This window comes from Callorhinus ursinus, unplaced genomic scaffold (genome assembly GCF_003265705.2).
Source record: "Callorhinus ursinus isolate GAN/ISIS: 27379988/994484 unplaced genomic scaffold, GSC_fseal_2.0 scaffold6, whole genome shotgun sequence".
NCBI classification, from domain to species: Eukaryota; Metazoa; Chordata; class Mammalia; order Carnivora; family Otariidae; genus Callorhinus; species Callorhinus ursinus.
Window position 1 is genome coordinate 9262817 of NW_027397068.1, and position 20099 is coordinate 9282915.

Below are 20099 nucleotides of genomic sequence, written 5' to 3' on the forward strand. Positions count from 1 at the left end.
GTGTTGTTAATTTCCTTAAAGCTGTACATATCCAGGGACCCATCACTCCTTATGAGAGAAACATTGGCAGTGTGATTAAGAGTACCAGGCCGGCTGGCGGATGGGGACCGCTGGAAAGGGAGATTTCATATTCATGAAAGGAGTTGGTCTGTCATCTGAAACAGATGATGGAAAGGGACACTGTTTTATCCTCAGGAAGTATTTGCCCACTTTATTAATTTAAGATAAGGAATAGGCAAAATTTCTAGCCTTTAATGGCTTTCCTCCACAATTATTTTAAAACAGCAATTTTTCTGCTCAGAATCCTAATTAGAAAGCTTGTTTTAATGCCCATTGTCAAAACATTACTGACGGTGCTTAATTCCTGAAAAGAGACACAAAGCAATGGCATTATTTTCAGTAGCCCAGCTTTGATATGTGATAAATTTTGCAATGTATTCTGTAACTAGGTATCAGAAATTTGAAGAATCATATAAGTAGCTCTATCAGGACAGACCTCTAAAGTTTCTGCTGAAAGAAACCTGTGATTTAAGTTCTGATATCTGTATTCTACCATTTTGTTGTCCTTTTTGTGGTTTGTTTTAGCTGCCCTGCAGAGTATTTTTCCTCAGGCTGAGCTTGGGACGTTTCTAACACTTTCTAAGAAGGACAAAGAACGCCAACTGAAAGAACTCACCATGATTGTTACTGGGATTCGCTTATTTAACCGAGACTGCGGAAAGGGAGGAGAAGGCATTGATGACTGTAGGTATATCATTAGGTGAAGTCTGCAGGTTATGGAGGTTTAAAATCTAACTTGCACAGTGAGGAAAATAATGCACAGTATTTCACCGGCATTCTTAGATTTAAGTATGCTGGGTCTTTAGATTAAATTAAATTAAATTCATTTTTTTTTTTTTTTTTTTTAGAGAGGGAGAGAGAGTGCATGTGAGCGGGGGGTGGGGGAGGCAATGGAAGAGGGAGAGAATCCTAAGCAGGCTCCACACTCAGCACAGAGCCCGACATGGGGTTCAACCTCATGACCCTGAGATCATGACCTGAGCTGAGGTCAAGAGTTGGACACTTCACCGACTGAGCCACCCAGGTGCCCCTAAGGTATGCAGTTTTGACTCTACCTTAGGTACTGTTACTGTTCCTAATGGATAGTAATTTTTAATTTTGCTGGGGCAAGACTTGCAGCATTATAGTACACGAAGCTAGTGTGGGAGAGTGAATCAGTGGAGGGAATGAGGGGTCTGCCTGAAGGCCGGCCTCTCCAGTTTGTTGGGCTCTGTGTTCTTTATTCCAAGTCAGATAACCAAAAGGGAGTAAAACTCAGTGATCTAAAAATAAAAATCACCCTGAGAAGAGTGGTTGATGCAACCAATGGAATGGAAAGGTCCAAGAGGAGATATTTGCAAATCTGCAAATCCAGAAGCATTTACTGTGCTGTTCTGTACTTAATGCATTCATCATCTCTGAGTTTGAAAGCACTCATGAGATATTTGATCACGGGCTCAGGAGAAGGGACTTCCTTATGTAGGTCCACTGATTAGGTGTTAGTGTCTGTTACTAGATCACTTATCTAGTGTAATAGGGTCAGTTTTTAAAATAGAAAAACTGGAAAGTTTTAGAAAGTTCTAGAAAGTCAAATTCCCATTTTTTATAAAGTTTCCTATCTTGCTAGACTATTCTGTTATTTTTCAGTGTCCTCATCAGTTTCTTTTTTTCCTTTTCACAAAATATGCCTTTTCTAGAGGCTCATGGCCAGTAGCACATCATACCAAATCCTGTCTATTCTTTAGATTCTTCTGTATTTTAGTGGCGAAAACTGATCTGCTACCTTTTGGTTATCATTCTGACAATATCTTTTGTTTGGACAGGTGTTCCCCCCGCCCCAATTCTTTCCTTCATGGTGTGAGAAGAAACACATGACATATGTTACGTCTTGTTATTATTCATTTGGTTGAGAAAAAAAAAATGTAATGCTCGAGTTATTACTTTCTAGGCTTTTCATAGATTCTGTCATGTCTCTCGATATCCTTTTAAAACCAGTGCCAGCCATTCTGCGTGAAGCAATCCCAGCCACCACGCAGCACATTGATTCCCAACTTCAGACTGCCCAGGACCAGGCCTACCGCTACACGGCCATCCTTGAGAAAGCAGCCAACAACCCATTCCTGAGTATAGAGCTTCAGCCATATATGTTAAAAGAAGCACTGTATAATGTGCGGCAGTACGAGGTCTTCCTTCAAATCATTTTGGTGAGCGAATGTCAAAAGATTTGGCCTTTTTGTCATGTGGCAACCGCTTTACACGTTACAGGGCTACGCAAAAGGCAGAATCAGGTCATTGCTAAAGGAAGCAAACTTCCTAACTGCTCAGTTTATATTGCATTTGTAGGGCTGGGAACAGAAATAGAAATAGGGAAGTTGGGTTTTTATTTTAATGGAAAATATTGATCGGAATTGATTTCTAGTTGTTGATTCTCTTTGGTGCCCAGTGGAATGATCGTTAGCATGCTGTGGTTAAGCAGTGGTGTGTATGTGTATGTAAGTAATACTGCCTTGTTTTCACACAGAGCAAGTATCTGATGTATTTTTGGGCAGATAGTTAGCACCTAAGTAATTTTTTTTTAAGAGTATGTTTAGTGTTTTTTTTTTTAAAGATTTTATTTATTTATTTGAGAGAGAGAATGAGATAGAGAGAGAGAGCATGAGAGGGGGGAGGGTCAGAGGGAGAAGCAAACTCCCCGCTGAGCAGGGAGCCCGATGCGGGACTCGATCCCGGGACTCCAGGATCATGACCTGAGCCGAAGGCAGTCACCCAACCAACTGAGCCACCCAGGCGCCCGCACCTAAGTAATTTTTATGTAATTATTTGTTGTTGTAAAATTTGGTTGAAAAGATTTTTATCGCTAATATTTTTAGATTTAATGAACAAGCTAAACAGTATCCCCAAATAGTTGGAAAATTTGGTAAAGTGGTGATTTTAAACTTTTTTTAAAAAGTGGCAGAGCACTTTCTTTCAGATGGAAACTTACTCAGAATTCCAAAAATACAAAACAGGTATCTAGATGAAAGGACTGAAGGACCTTTTCACCAAGGAACATCCCCATTCCACCCTAGGGTTCTAGGGGACACAGTTTGTTAACTACATCTTGGCAGCAAGCTGTGTTCCTACCAGTCAATGTTTTTTTGTTTTGTTTTGTTTTGTTTTGTTTTTTGGGTTTTTTTTTTAGCTTTATTGAGGTACAATTGACAACACTGTAAGATATTCAAAGTGTACAATGTGATGATTTGATGTATATCTACATTGTGAAAGCAACTTCTCCCATCAAGTTAAATAACACATTCATCCCAGTGGTCACTGTTTACCTTTACACAACCTCTACCTTCCAGTAACTGTGAGACTCAGGGTCAGTGGACCGTCTTTTATATGAGTGAATACTAACGTCTTGAAGGATGGGGCAGGATGCATTTTTAACTTTTATCTTAAATAATCACTTGTTACGACTTCTGGATGCACTTGATCTGTCTCCTTACCTTCACTGTAAAGAAGAGGAAGATAAAATCCAGATGACATGACTTCATTGCAACAACCTAGGAGGTGGTCCTCACAACTGTCCTACTATGTAATTGCCCTCAGAAATGAGGACTCTAGATCAGCTGTTCTAAACCAAATCATCCTTTTGGGTAGATGTTCCTCTAACACTGAGTTGTGGCCATCAGCCTTGTATAACTAGTCAGATACTGAGAAGAGTTTACGGTCAATTTATCTTGAAATGCATGCAGGTGCACAGGAGTAAGAGTCTCACGTTTACTTTGTCATCTGTGTTGGGAAGGGATATCAGAAGAAGGAACCTTTGGAGATGGTCACTCATAACGTAAGGATGTTGTAGAGAATGTCGTGCATTTTGTCTCAACTTCTCAGGGCTTTCAGCCACGGAGCATATGCAGCTGACTTCCAGTCTGAGAGTCTCATTGGAGCTCTCATTCTCAGCTAGAAGGACAGTAAGTCGCGGGTATCAGTGATGAGCGTGGGCTCTGCAACCAGCATGCATGGGTCCTCATCCTGACTTTGCCGCTTACTAAATCTGTGTCCTCGAGGAAATAGCGTAACTTCTCTGTGTCTTGGTTTCCATATCTGTCAAATGGGGTTATTGATAGTCGACACTATACAAGTAAGGTAGACCAGTGTCTGGCACATAGTTACGGGCTCACTAAAGTGACGATCATGCTGATGCTGGTTATGGTTAGTAATGCCACCGTCGTCATTGCTAGGGCTTCAGCACAGCACCTCTGGTTTCATTTCTGTAGGGGTACAGACTGGACAGCATCTCATTTCTCGTCCTTTGCTGCTTACAGCATTGAGAAAGTTAACTTTCTCATCTCACCCCTCTTCGTGACGATTCCATGCCAACTTCAGTCAGGGTCAGAATGAGTTCTCTTCATCGTCCTACTCTTTTTGGCTTAATGAGTGTTTCTTTTTGTTGTTTTTAAATATCCAGTCTTCTCCCATCGGTCCACCTTAATTACAGTTAAGGTTGCTTATTACAGAATGGGTATTGGTTTAATCATATTATTTCTAGGTTATAAAATATGTCAGTTTATGTTGAGCTGAGAATTTTTCCTGTCCATGAAACCTGTGAATATTCTTTTTTAATAAAGTCACATTATTTGAGCAAATATATTAATATAACTTTCTGAAGGGTTGATTTTGATTTAAAAATTTTCTTTTGCCAATACTAACTGCCGCTTATGTAAACATTTTGAATTTTTAATTATAGCCTGGGTAAGGTAGCGATTTGTTTTCTTTTCTTTCAATTAGGACTTCGCTGCCGTGAACAATTCAGATATTGTGAAAGAGAAGAGGGAGGGGTGATCACAGTCTTGTTGATTTAGCTGAGAGAACAAAATTCCATCCTCTGTGGGCTTTCGAAGTGCAAGGCAGTCACCAAAGAGAGAAAGCCGCTTATTGTCACGGTGCAAGTAAATGCCACATTTGACACATAACATTTCTTAAAACATATAAGTCAAGACTTTTGTAGACATCTCCCTAAGCTATGTTTGCAGGGCCTATTCACAGAATAGATAACCCTGGACTTGATTTTTCCTGATAAAGCAAGTAAAACAAATCAGTTAGGTGGAATTGGTACTTGTTTTAGACTTGTTGAAATTGTGGAACAAAGTATCAGGAATTTATCAATTAAAAGGGAACGGGGAAGGACCATGACGGCATCACATGCTTTTTTTCCCCCAAGCATTTTTTTTGGATCACATTATGAAAATTAAAAAAAACAAAAATGGTAACATTCCTAGAAGACTAATTTCATTATTTTTTTTCACCAACAGTCTCATTAGAAATATGTTTAAGTGTTTAGGATGCTGTCAGTTTCATGGTGGCCGATACACAAGGTTTTCAAAATGCAAATTTTATCTTTGGCAACAAAGACCGTTGTTTCCCTGAAGTGATGGACTCATTTCATTTACTTTCAAGGAAATATCTGCCAAATCGCTAAGGCTCAAAAGTCATAGTTTGTCAGTCAGTTGCTCTTTCAAGTAAAAATGATGTTCTGCTGGGGGAAAAAGTGCTAGTTCAGCTCAAAATTCAGTCAGTAAGTGTTTTCCTCGAGAGAACTATGCATTTTAATACGCAGCAGAAGCGTTTTATATGTGCTTTCCATCTCATCCCACTGATTATTAAAAAGCTTGTACTTAGGGATCAAGATTTAATAAAATTAATACTTTTACTGCATCATCAAAGATATTCTTAAGTGAAACTGGCTTTTTTATTGAAATATCATTGACATGTAACATTATATTGGTTTCAGTTGTACAATGTATTGATTAAGTATATGTGTATATTGCAAAATCATCCTTCACTACACAGTTACAAAATTTTGTGTGTGTGATGAGAACTTTTAAGATTTACTCTTTTAGCAACTTTCAAATATACGATGCAGTATTTTTAACTATAGTCACCATGCTGTTACATTATATCCCCAGGACTTATAACTGGAAGTTTGTTTCTTTTGACCCCTGTCACCCATTTCACCCCCACCCCCACCTCATGCCCATGGCAACTACCAGTCTGTTCTCTGTATTTATGAGATTGGGTTTTTTTTTCTTATTTTTAGTTTTTTTAGATTCCACATATAAGTAAGATCATACAATATTTGTCTTTCTCTGACCTTTTCACTTAGCATAACACCCTCAAGGTCTATCCATGTTGTCACAAGTGGCAGGGTTTCTTTCTTTTTTCATGGCCGAATAATATTCCATGGTGTATATATGCCATATTTTCTTTTTTTTTTCAAGATTTTATTTATTTCTTTGATGGAGGGAGGAAGAGAGAGAGAGAGCACAAGCAGGGGGGTGGCAGGCAGAGGGAGAAGCAGGCTTCCCGCCAAGCGGGGAGCCCGATGTGGGGCTCGATCCCAGGACCCTGGTATCATGACCTGAGCCGACGGCAGACGCTTAACCAACTGAGCCACCCAGGGGTCCCTATGCCGTATTTTCTTTATCTGTTCATCCATCAGTGGTCACTTAGGTTGCTTCCTTGTTTTGACTGTTGTACATAATGCTGCAAAGAATATGGGGGTGCATTTATCTTTTCTGGTTACTGTTTTTATGTCCTTTGGATATATACCCAGAAGTGGAATTGCTAGATCATATGATAATTCTATTTTTAATTTTTTTGAGGAATCTTCATACTGTTTTTCATAGTGGCTGCACCAATTTACTTTTCCCACCAACAGTGCACGAGGGTTTGCTTTTCTCCCCATTTTTGCCAACACTTGTTCTCTCTTGTCTTCTTGATACTAACAGGTGTAAGGTGGTATCTCATTGTGGTTTTAGTTTGCCTTTCCCTGATGGTAAGTGACATTGAGCACTTTTTTGTGTACCTGTTGGCTATTTGTATGTCTTCTTTGGAAAAATGTTATTCAGATCTTTTGTCCATTTGTTAATTGGATTGTTTGGGTTTTTTGTTTGTTTTTGGTTTTTGGTTTTTTGGTTTTTTTGCTATTTATTTGTATGAGTTCTTTGTATATTTTGGATATTAACCTCTTACCATATATATGATTTGCAAATATTTTCTCCCATTCAGCAGGTTGCCTTTTCATTTTGTTGCTAGTTTTCTTTGCCATAGACCTTTTTCGTTTGATTATAGACCCACTTGTTTATTTCTGCTCCTGTTGCCTTTGTTTTTGGTGTCAAATCCCAAAAATCATCACCAAGCCTGATATCAACTTACTGTCCTGTGTTTCTTCTAGAAATTCATGGTTTTGGGTTTTTCATTCAAGTCCTTAATCCAGTATGAGTTGATTTTCTGTATGGCTTAAGGTAGGGGTTTAGTTTCCTTCTTTTGCATGTTGCTGTCCAGTTTTGCCAATACCATTTATTCAGGAGACTGTCCTTTCCCCCATTGTATATTCTTGCTTTCTTTGCCATAAATTAGTTGAACATATATGATGGATTTATTTCTGGGTTCTCTGTTCCATTCTATTGATCTGTGTGTCTGTTTTTATGCCACTATCACACTGTTTTGATTATTACAGCTTTATAATATAGTTTGAAATCAGGAAGCCTGATGCCTCCAGCTTTGTTCTTCTTTCGCAAGATTACTTGGCTACTTGGGGGTCTTTTTTTATGGCTTCATACAAATTTTAGGATTGTTATTCTATTTCTTGGAAAAATACCATTGGAATTTTGACAGGGATTGCACTGAATCTGTAGATTGATTTGGGTAGTATGGATTATTTTACCAATATTAATTCTTCTACTCCATGAACACAGAATATCTTTCTATTTGTTTGTGAGGACCAACTTTACAACTAAAACTTCCACCTAGTTGTGAACGAGTTCTTTTAGATAAATGTAAACAGAGTGATTGTTTTAGGTCATTATCAGGAAAAATAAAAAAAAGTCCTGTGTGTCTCTTCTGTGAGTCCCTGAAAACATAGCTCCAGGGAGAAAGTCTAGAGTATCTTCAGTTATAGGCTTAAAGAAGTTATGTGTTGAATGTAACTTTTCCTTTGAAGAGCATATGCAGGTTTATTTCTATTTCTTGTTGCTGTTGCACAAATCTAAAGAGACTTTAACGATGCCATTTTCGTATTTGATTTCTGAAATAAAACTAACAAAGAAGGGGGAAAACTATGGGGTAGATGAGAGACTTGTTAGATGGAATAGGCAGAATTACATGGAGCATGAAGCAAGGGGAAGGGAGATGCTTAAAGAATAGTATGGGTACATTTAAAACAGGATGTATGTTACATTTGTGAATAAAAAATTTCATTAGTTGAAATACAGTAATATTTGGCATTTTTATGAAGTAATTATTTGTCATTAAAAAATGGTCTAGTAAAGCATGTGGTTTGACTACAAGTATCTGAAGACTCAGATGCATTTTTTTTCTCTTCAAGTAACTTTCACTCTTTTGCACTGTACTGATAAGCCCATACCACTGCTGTTTCCGGTCGTATCTCAGGTAGTGCAATATAATGGGTAAGAGCTGGGCTCTGGCTTCCAGTGGTCTGGGACGGAACCATGATTCCACCCTTTATTAAACTGTGTCCTTGGGCAATTTATTCACCTTTTAGTATCTTGGTCTTCCTCTTTATACTCACCCCTTTTTTACACTTAGAAGTATTTCATATGATGCTTAACACACAGTAAGAATAAATGTTAGTCATTATATCAGAGTCAGCATTTAACACCTTATTTTCAGATTACTAGTGTCATATCAGAAATATACTGTTTTTCTTTCAGTGATGTGCTTTTTAAGATTTTTCTGCATTCTTGGATGTAATTTGTAAACATTCTGGTATCAGAATAGTTTTCAGAGGAGCACCTCATTAATTTTCTTATGGAGAAGTGGGAAAATAACAGTTGAACAAAGCTGTGTCAGAGGATCCACTTCTCAGGAATGCAATTATACTGCATTTCAAAGAATACCTTGAGCAAAAGAATTCCTTTGGGAAAAATTATAGCCATTGTATTTCAAAAGGTTCATCCATCCAACAAATATTTCTGGAGCACTCTCCGTATGCCAATACTGTTCTTGGTTTGGGGGTACCAGGAACAAGAGAATTTCTGCTCTTATTGTGCTTACCTTCAGGGGCTATAGGGAGCAGGTAGGGCTCAAAACACGTGATTTTTATAGTGAAATTATAAAAATATTAATGTAAGTTATATTGTCTTCACAGTCAGATATAATTACCTGTGCTCAAGAAGTAGAAATGATGATAAAGCAGTTAGGAGCCCAACTGGAACAATTAAAAATGATTGTAAAATCCAAGACAGCTGTCCCAACGTCACAAGTCTTTGTAAGTATTTGCTATCAACTTTGACCTTGCTGAAGGGTGAATATACCTTTGAGTCCTATACAACTGAATCAGAAGTAATTATAATTATATTTAGTTACTAAAAATAGAATATTTGTTCTATACAAGTTGATCCTGTTCTTTACAGCTATTTTGTAGTAGTAGTGTAAGTCCAATGAAGGAATTGCCCTTGCAGGCCATTGCTACTAAAGGAGATGCAGATCTGTGTTATGGTTTCCATAATTTCAGTAAAGATTGTGGCAGCAGAATGAATCCATAAGGCAGCGTTGAAAACATGTTCACAGGGGCTGGTTTAAAATTGCCTCCAGCAAAGAGGCGGTGTAACTTGTGACCTTTGTGAAGAGACAGAGGATGATCACTGTGTTTACCGGGCCTATATGTATACTGACTTTCTGATTATCTGCACCACCTTATGGGCAAATCTGGTAGCCCTAAGGAGGTATAAGATGCACATGCAGTATTTTATAGAGCATTTTGAGGCTCTGAGAATTTTCTGTAACCATTCCTAATATTCGATTTTAAAAACCAAGAAACAAAAGGCTAAGCTGTTTCACTTATTAGTAGGGCCTGATTAATTTTTTTAATGTTTGTTCTGTAAGTCAGTGACCTTTAATATGAATAAAAAACTATCTCACTGACCTAAAATCTTTAACTTGCTGCTCACAAGATATGCCCTAAGATGTATCCAGATTTTCCAGGTTCTTTTGAATCATGATTGAGCCAGATAAATCTGAGAGTAATGAGTTATATTTAGCTTTTTTTTTTTTAAAAAAAGAAGCTATTTCCCCTTGACCTTTTGAGGTCAAGCATCCATAAATGTTTGGCTTTTTTGGGTAAATTAACTTTATGACAATCACTCCAAGATAAAATGCTTTGAAATAAAGTACAAGTTTTTTCTCATAACTTATGAGTCCAGTTGCCCTGTAGATTTTATTGTTTAACCTCGGGAGACTTTGACTTGTCTTCTGGAAGAATTAATTTCTTTACAAACACAAATTTGTTAAGAGTACAGTGATTTATAATTTTATTAGACAGTTGTATTTTGAACATTGCTTTCTCTTCCTCAGCCCATCTTCATCGCACTTTCCAACCTGTGGACTAGCTTCCAGGATGAAACTGTTTTGATTAGTGTCCTCAGTAATTTAACAACTCATCTTGTACCATTCCTGGGTGCTCATGAACTACTCTTTCCTGAGAAAGTCATACAGAATCTTCTTGATGGGCTGACTGTGAAAACTGATGTGTGTAGGGTAAAGGAACACCTGGGTAATAGAAATCATCTTTGACTTCCTCTTCCTCTTCAAATTGCCTCTAGAATAAAGTCACTCTTTTGTTTTAAAATTTTCATGCTTGGGGCCCTTGGCAGCCTCAGTCTAAGGAGCATGGGTTCCTGAATCTCAGGGTCGTGAGTTCAAGCCTCACGTTGGGTGTAGAGTTTACTTAAAAAAAAAAAAAAGGTAAAATTTTCATGCACTCTCTTCCTGATAAGGTATTAAGCATCTTTCTTGATTAAAAGAGTACTAATGTTTGTCATAGAAAATGCGGAAAACAGAAAATATATCCACTGAGTACCTTACTATCCCGTAATGAACATTCTTGATGTTATTGTCAGTGTTTTAGTTGACAATGATGTTCCTTGCCTATGTGTTTCTATTGTAGTCTTAATGATTTTATTATTGATTGATTCATAGTAAAAAAGGATATTAATCCTTGCCATATTTGTTGCAAGTAAAGCTCTATTTCTTTGGAATGCTATTTGCCCTATATCTTCTTCAGAGTCAGGCTGAAATTTACAAATCAATGAATTTTATCCCTGTAAATGTGAGCTTATTTTAGACCCTTTAAGAGACACGTTGATTCTTATGGGAAGGCTGTCTTTATCAACAGACTGCTATTTACTTTTTTGTTGTCTTCTGTCTTAGTTACAGACAACTTGAAGTTAATGAGAAATGCCAAAATAGAATCTAGGAGTTGTTGCCTAAAAAGGTTTTTCCAGAAATTGAAATTAGATAATTTACTCTCTAAATTTCCTTTTCAAATTCAAATTTTGTAAAAGTGGAAAATGAAAATGAAGTGGTTTTTCCATTCTTAGACTATTAGAATAAAAAAACCCCTGAAAACTAAATTAGAGAGACTCAAAGGCATCCTTCCAGTTCAAGTTTTTCCTACTCTTTTTATTTTATAAAAACAGCATATATACACAGATACTACATGAAACTGAAAAGTTAAAGTCACCTCAACAGTAGATATTAAACTCAACCATGTTGGCAAAACGATTTACTTCTTAGAGTTAACATGTCATTTCCCCCCATATGCCACAACTTTATATTCAATAAGACACTATCCCATTACTGATCCCAGTGAATTGGGAGACCGAATACTCTTCTAAAAGAATTTAATTAACACTTGCCACATCTCATCACTGTTTTGAGGCTTTCAGGTATATCACGAAAAAAGAAGGAAGGTTTATTTTTCCCAGCATTTGCATTTACTTCTAGCTGTGGCCACAAGGGCATCTGCGGTATCTGCCGTTTGGATACAGGGCCCTGCCCAGAAGATTAGTATAAGGATTGCAAAAGCTAAGACCCTTGGGGATCGATGTTTTATAAATACGTGTTTTTGTTTGGAGAAAAAAATTTAGACAGTGTGTTTATCACATGTAAATAAGTAAACCAACCACGATTAGGAAGAATTTTTAAAGTGTAAAGAACAAAAATTGTACACCTTGTTATCAAAAATAAGTTACTGAGAGGGATTTCCTTGAATCTTTCTGCTCAGAACATTCTCTGCTGTTTCAAGAAGCAATAGTCCTTGTGTATGAGCATCACATTCCAAGTATTTGGCCACCTAGTCTATTACGAAGAGCTCTACTGTCTTGAATGAAGCTGATCTATCTCTATTTTAGTCATATAGCAGCCAGTCTTTTCTGCTCATTTCCTTGGGTTGTCTACTCTTCTCATTGACTAAAGTTTTTCTTGTCCTCCTCTTTCATTTTAGAAGATAGAGTACATCTGGCAGATTTCAGAAAACAAGAATGGCTTTTCCCAGAAACAACAGCAAATTTTGATAAATTGTTAATTCAGTATCGGGGATTTTGTGCTTACACATTTGCTACAACAGATGGTCTTCTCCTTCCAGGTATATTGTTGGGAACAACCTTACTTTGACTTCCCCATTTTTTCTTTGAATAAAGTGCTATCGTTGTCACTTATTCATTTTTTTTTTTTTTACTTATTCGTTTTTTAAAATTTTATGGGATCTGATGATGAGCTAGGAAAGGAGCCACAAAGATGATCCAGACCGTCTTCATCTTTGAAGTACTCACAGAATAATCTGGTAGACTGACATAACCAAGAGATTATGCTACAAATGATAAGTGATGGAATGTGTATATAATGAAATATGGATGCCACAGTATCATAAAAAGATGGATGACTCATATGTCCAATGAAGGATTCGAGAAATTCACATGGCATTACTAAAATATATCATCTTCCAAAGTAATGACTTGAAAGAGCAACACTAATTTGGCTGGTTATGTTTATTACACAATATGCTGTCACCTTATGGTTATAGTCCATTAACATAAATCAGGATTTCTGGATAAGTCATATCTAAGGAGATGGCCAGTATTTTATCAAGTAAAATCTCTCCATGATGTATATATTATGAGAGTTTCCCCAAAATAAAGAGTAAACCAGAAATTATTATCCAAAAGTGCCCTATGAATTGGAAATAAAAAGTCAGCTAGGGCTAGAATGAAAAGAGTTTGACAAAATTATTTATTTATTTATTTATTTGAGAGAGAGAGAGAGAAAACACGAGCGGGGGGTGGGGCAGAGGGAGAAGCAGACTCCCCGCGGAGCAGGGAGCCCGATGCGGGGCTGTGTCCCAGGACCCTGGGATCATGACCCGAACCGAAGGCAGACGCTTAACCGACTGAGCCGCCCAGGCGCCCCTGACAAAATTACTTCTAATTTACCTTACACCATTAACCTCCTCCTTTTCTTTGTTCTTTGTTATTTCTTTTGTTATGTTTCACAGTTGGGTATTACTTTTTTATTAGAAAGAAGGTGACACTGTGGCTTACCGGTTAGGGTCCTTTTCAGATGATGTCGCCGACTTCATTGCCAGCCAGTCTCCCTTGCTCACTGCTCCAGGCTCACTGGCCTTCTTGCTATTCTTGAACGTTCCAAACACATTTTCACCTCAGCCTTTGCCTTGCTATTCCCTCTACTTGGAAAACTCTATCCCGCATAAAGCTACGTATCTTGCTACTTCATTTTGTTCAAACTTCCTAGATCACCCAATTTAAAATATCAACCTCACCCTCTTCCTTTTACTATGTGTTTAGCTGGCTTTATGTTTAATTATTTTTTCTGCAGTACTCTCTGGCCTATGATATATTTGTTGATCTACTGAGAGCAGGAAATTTGTTTTCTTTTATATCCTTAGTGCCAGGAATAAGGCCAATAAATTTTGTTGAACAAGTGAAAAAATAAGTAAGACAGTATTACTATTTCTCACCAACTATGTGGATATTTAATAATCCATATTTTATGTAGTATCCATTCACAGTGGGAAATATTTTCTAACATTGAAACTTGTATTGGGGGTCCCTGGCTGGCTCAATCGGTGGAACATGCGACTCTCGATCTTGGGATTTTGAGTTCAAGCCCCACGTTGGATGTAGAGATTACTTAAAAATAAAAAAATCTTAAAAAAAAGAAAAAGAAGAAACCTCTATTTTGGAAAAAAGTCCCATCTTTGTAGTTTTTATAGAATTATTTTTAAAAACAATGCTTGTAGTAGTTTAGTTAAAGGAGATTTGAAAAAACCATCAGACGACTAGGTGATTCTCATAAGAGATTTTCAAACACCTTATATCTGGATAGTAAGTTTTTATATAAACCATACTTTAAAATAATTTAATATGAATTTCACATAAAATATAATTTAATAAAATGTATAATTTAAAATTGCAAATTGTGGGACACCTGGGTGGCTCAGTCGGTTAAGCGTCTGCCTTTGGCTCAGGTCATGATCCCAGGGTCCTGGGATCGAGTCCTGCATCGGGCTCCCTGCTCCGCGGGGAGCCTGCTTCTCCCTCTGCCTCTGCCTCTCTCTCTGTCTCTGTCTCTCATGAGTAAATAAATAAAGTTTTTTAAAAAATTTGCAAATTGTACTATTTTAGCAAAATGAAAAGTGTAAGTCATATGTTAAATATGCAGTAGATAGGGGATGGTTTTATGGATGTATTACAAACATAGAATCACTTAATATTTCATGCCTAATTCATTTCCTTTTCTTAATTTTCAGGAAATCCAGCAATTGGGATTTTGAAATATAAAGAAAAGTATTACACTTTCAATACCAGAGATGCTGCATACTTATTTGCAGAAAATCCTGAAAATTATATTGATTTAATTAGAGAAAAGGCCAAAAAAAATGCAGAATTAATTCAGCTCCTGGAGCTTCATCAACAGTTTGAAACCCTCATTCCATATTCTCATGTAAGCAGAGTCAGTATTTTAAGAATTTATGACTTTTAAAAGAATACTTAATTAAAAAGTCAGACTTTGTTGTAGAATGGTTCCTAAGTCCAGACAGAGACAGGATCCAAAGAGGGCCTTTAGTGCTCTCAGAAAGACATTCACCCTCGAAGAGGGACACTAGTGAAATCCGTAAAGAATAATGAAAACAAGCAAAGGAGTCAAGTTGATGAATTAGACTAGAGAACTCTGGAAGAGAAATACTACATTTAGATAAATAATTGAAACTATAGTATTTCCTTATCTAAAATTAAAGGAGCTTAGGGCAGGTAACACAGGTGATAACTTAGAGCTGTAAGATAACAGGTCTGTGTGTCTGTCTCGGCACTGGTACCATATTGCTTTCATTACTATTGCTTTCTGGGATATTTTATTACCTGATAGGGCAAGCTCTTTCCTTTCCCTTTTCCTTTTTGAAAATTGTCTTAGATAGTCATGCATGAATCATTAGATAGCCATGTAATTTTCCTAATAAATTTGCCAAGTTTCTCCCAAAATCTTCCTGAGATTTTAACTGGAATTGCATTAAAATAATCAAATGAAATAATCAAGTAATTGTTTATGTTTATTATATTGGGTTGTCCCATCCATAAGAAGTACCCTTTACTTAGCTTTTTTAAAAATAGTGGTTTTATTAATTATGTCTTAATAAAACATAATGGTTTTAGTTAGATTTTTTACTCTGCCTACTTCTGAAACTGTAGGTGATCCTAGCAGTGACTGGTAGGGATAATAATAATATATGTTTTTCAATATGATGACACTCAGTATGATGACACCTCCATTGAATTAACAATTTTCCTATGGAATGGGTTTGTTTCTAGGCTCTTGATTGCATTGCACTGGCCTAGGCTCTCCCAGTTTTATATTTTTTATTCTTTTGTTGTGTCTTTTCACAAATGAAAGTTTTTCAATTTCATATGTAGTTTATTGTTCTTTTTTCTTTCATGTCTTCAACTTTTGTGTCTTGTTTAAGAAATCCTCAAGTATCTTAGATCATAAAAATATTCTCCTACATTGTTTTACAACAATTATGGATTTACCTTTCACACCCAAGTCTTTAATTGACTTGGATTTGATTTTTGTGTCTAGGGGGAGGTGAAGATCTAATTTTAACTTTTTTTCCTTTTGAGTAGTGAATTGTCCCAGACCACTTGTTCAGTGCTCTGTCCTTTCCCCGAATCTACAGTGTCTTCAATGCACAGGCTTAATTTTTAGGCTCTCTATTCATCTTACTAGAGCCTTATAATAAGTTTTGATGCCTATAGACTAAGTTCTCCCACCCTTTCCTCTCTAAAGAAACTTGGCTATGCTTGACTCTTGACTTTCTGTTATAAATTAGAGAATTACATTGTCAAGTTCCATAAAAAACCTTGAAGGCATTATGAATTTGCCTGTCTATAGACAAGAATTTTTTGGCCTTGCTGCCACTTAATATAACTTACGGAGTTGTAAGATACCTCAAAGACAGTGAAAGGCTAGAATCAGATCATCAGAAAGGTGTGCTATATGTAGATAATGCGTAGTTTTCCATTAAAGAACAATTTCCCCCCATTTATTTGTTCTTGTTTTTCCCTTTCTGTATATTTAATTCCCAGCTCTTCTTCAGTGACCTTCATATTTCAAAGCTGTGGTTCTTATAATTATTTACTAGTCATTTACTTGAATTGTATAATATTGCTAATCATCTGCAGCATGTTTTATCTATCCAACTATATCATAACATAGTTTTGAAGACAAAAATGATATCTTATGTTAAATGGTAGGGCAATCAGTGATTATCTATTGCTTGATTTGGAGTAAGAAGTTTTTTTTTTTTAAAGATCTTATTTTTTTAAAAAGATTTTATTTAAGAGAGTGAGAGAGAGAGCATGAGCTGAAGGCAGATGGGGAGGGAGAGGCAGACTTCCCAATGAGCAGGGAGATGGATGCGGGGCTTGATCCCAGGACCCTGAGATCATGACCCAAGCTGAAGGCAGATGCTTAACCAACTAAGCCATCCAGGCGCCCCTTGGAGTAAGTTAATCTTGAATGGATAAAGGAGATATGGCATATATATATATTAGGAATATTACTCAGCCATAAAAAAGAATGAAATCTTGCCATTTGCAACAACATGGTTGGCTCAAGAGGATATAATGCTAAGTGAAATAAGTCAGTCAGAGAAAGACAAATACCATATGATTTCATTCATGTGTGGAGTTTAAGAGACAAAAGCAAATGGACAAAGAGAAAAAGGGACAGACTCTTAAATATAGAGAACAAACTGGTGGTTGTCAGAGGACAGGTAGGTGGGGGAATGGGTGAAATAGGTGATGGGGATCAAGAGTACACTTAGCGTGAGGAGCACTGAGTAATGTTTAGAATTGTTGAATCACTGTATTGTACACCTGAAACTAATACAACACTGTTAGTTATACTAGAATAGAAAAAAAAGAAGCTAATCTTCTCTCCCTTCTCTTCACTATGATCTGAGTTCTTTTTTTTTTTTAAAGATTTTATTTATTTATTTGACAGAGAGAGACACAGCGAGAGAGGGAACACAAGTAGCGGGAGTGGGAGAGAGAGAAGCAGGCTTCCCGCGGAGCAGGGAGCCCAGTGAGGGGCTCGATCCCAGGCCCCGGGGATCATGACCTGAGCCGAAGGCAGACGCTTAACGACTGAGCCACCCAGGTGCCCCTGATCTGAGTTCTTTAGACCTCTACCACCCCCTCCAGCAATTTCATATACCGCATAATCATACCTTGTTTAGCCTGGAGTTAATATTTAATATTTTAATAGTGAGTTTGTGAGTGACACAGCAGAAAATCAAAATATCCAACTAAAACAAAAACCACCTTGGATAATATGCTGTGTATGCATAGTTTGGGTTTAAGATATATCCTAGGGGCTCCTGGCTGGCTTAGTTGGTAGAGCATGTGACTCTCTTCTCTGGGTCATGAGTTTGAGCCCCACATTGGGTGTAGAGATTATAAATAAATAAACTTTAAAAATCCCATCATCAGCTATCATTAAAAAAAGATATATCCTAAAGATGTTTTGATACTTCAAACAAATGTGATTTATATTTAATATTTAATGGCTATTTTAAACTTCTGTCAGTTTTCAACAAAGTATTTGCTTATGCTACCAATGTGAGAGGGGCATTTGAATTAGGAATGAGTGATGTTATGTTTTCCTCTTCCAAAATATGTCTCCCATATTAAGTTCACAAAGTCAGGTACAAAGAAAGCCATAATGCCCAGGAAAGTTATCTCATTTAGCTCACAACTACAAGCTTATTTTCTCTGCTGTCTTTATGAGTATATTCCATGTTCAAAAATTCTTGTTTTTCTAATCTTTTTGTTAGTTTAGCTAAATATTTTTAGTTATTCCTAAATAATGCTTAGTTTTTTAATAATTACTAATCACAAAACTTGATTTCTTTAGATGAAGGATGTTGACAAACATATAAAACCAATTACAAAGTCTGAAAGTAGCACACAGACGGATACGCACATATTACCACCAACAATTGTGAGATCATATGAGTGGAATGAATGGGAATTAAGAAGAAAAGCCATAAAATTGGTTTGTAACAATATTTTCTAAAATTATTTATAGGTTGGGGATTTTTTTTTTCTTTAGTTAAGACAGCAGAAGAGATGATTTATTGTATATATGTTACATTCAGCCACATACGAAAACAGAATTAGTCCCTCAAGTCACAGGTCCAGGGCATAGGACCAAAAGGGACAGTTTTGGTATGAGCAAGGTGGGTCTCTCAAAGGTGGTTGTTGCGATCAGATGGCAATGGACGTTCTAGATCCACTGAATCAAGTTCTCGAAAGTCAGCATGCAGTCCAAGAGTTTGTACCAGCGTCCCTCGCCTCTGGCTTTCCTTATGTCTGCTCCTGTGGTTTCCATGGGTGTACAACCTAGCTGTTTGCTTGAACCTCTGCCTAATCTTTTTTGCTTCAGCCCCCACATCACTTCTTCCTCCACTTGGCTCACTTAGTCAGGGGGTTTCCAAGAAGACGGCGCTAAGGCCGAGAGGTATAGGTTGGGGAACTTTATTTTTATTTTTTTTTAAAGATTTTATTTATTTATTGACAGAGAGACAGAGAGAGCACACAAGTAGGCAGAGCAGCAGGCTGAGGGAGAGGGAGAAGCAGGCTCTCGCTGAGCAGGGAGCCCGATGTGGGGCTCGATCCCAGGACCCCGGGATCATGACCTGAGCTAAAGGCAGCTGCTTAACTTGACTGAGCCACCCAGGCGCCCCTAGGTTGGGGAACTTTAATGTACTGTTACTCACAGAGTTAGTAATTTAAATTATTTATATAAACTAATGAGTTGCATACAGAGTTCTTTGCATATTAATTTGCCAGCTTTACCTTGTAAGATTGTCTTCTAATTTTAAGCATGTACAGAAGGATGAAACTATTCTCAAATTATACCATCCAGTAACTAGAACAATGGTAGTTGCTTGCTCTCTCTTTCTAGATCCATCTATTGTGCTAATCTATGAGGTTCTAGTATTTATTTTTTTTAAAGATTTTATTTATTTATTTGAGAGAGAGAATGAGATAGAGAGAGAGCATGAGAGGGGGGAGGGTCAGAGGGAGAAGCAGACTCCCTGCTGAGCAGGGAGCCAGATGCAGGACTCGATCCCGGGACTCCAGGATCATGACCTGAGCCGAAGGCAGTCGCTTAACCAACTGAGCCACCCAGGCGCCCTATGAGGTTCTAGTATTTAAAGCACTCTCAGCTTCCTCTAATTATTGAACGTATACCCTTATCTTTTTTGGAATTTTTTTTTTTTTTTGAGGAGCAGAATATTACCTCTGTTATATCTCAGGTAGTGTTCCCTCTTGTTGTCAACATCTTCTCTACAGGCACTGAGCTCTCTTGTCCTTCTGATTCTCAGTTACTTTAATCATAAGAGGCGCCTGCTCCTAAAGCATGGCTTTGAAACTCTTAGCCGTGTCTGACTCGGTGGAATTCCTCCCACTCACTCTTTTTACAGTACCTCGTCATTTTAAACAACAAGTATTTAGAGTATGAAGGAATCAAACTATTTTATATCTGTAGCCTTTTCTTAGTATATTTTGTGCATCTCTTCAACTGAAATCAGGTATGGAAATAAACAAAGGCTACCCAAATGGGAACAGAGGCTATTTATTCAAAGTTGGCTAGAGCAAGGGAGTCAACCACCATCACTTGCAGTTGGCAGAAACTCC

At 37.2% G+C, this 20099-nt stretch overlaps 1 protein-coding gene across 5 annotated transcripts in view; it reads left to right on the forward strand.

Annotated features, from left to right (window-relative positions):
* The window catches only part of CFAP206 (cilia and flagella associated protein 206), a 30587-nt gene that overhangs the window by 7947 nt on the left and 2541 nt on the right, over positions 1-20099 (forward strand). For all 5 annotated transcript variants that reach the window (XM_025860067.2, XM_025860073.2, XM_073893489.1 and 2 more), the window contains 7 exons: positions 586-744; positions 2035-2243; positions 9191-9310; positions 10396-10594; positions 12326-12466; positions 14648-14841; positions 18310-18450. In XM_025860067.2, coding sequence (XP_025715852.1) covers positions 586-744; positions 2035-2243; positions 9191-9310; positions 10396-10594; positions 12326-12466; positions 14648-14841; positions 18310-18450 — 1163 coding nt within the window. The remainder of the gene's footprint in view (positions 1-585; positions 745-2034; positions 2244-9190; positions 9311-10395; positions 10595-12325; positions 12467-14647; positions 14842-18309; positions 18451-20099) is intronic.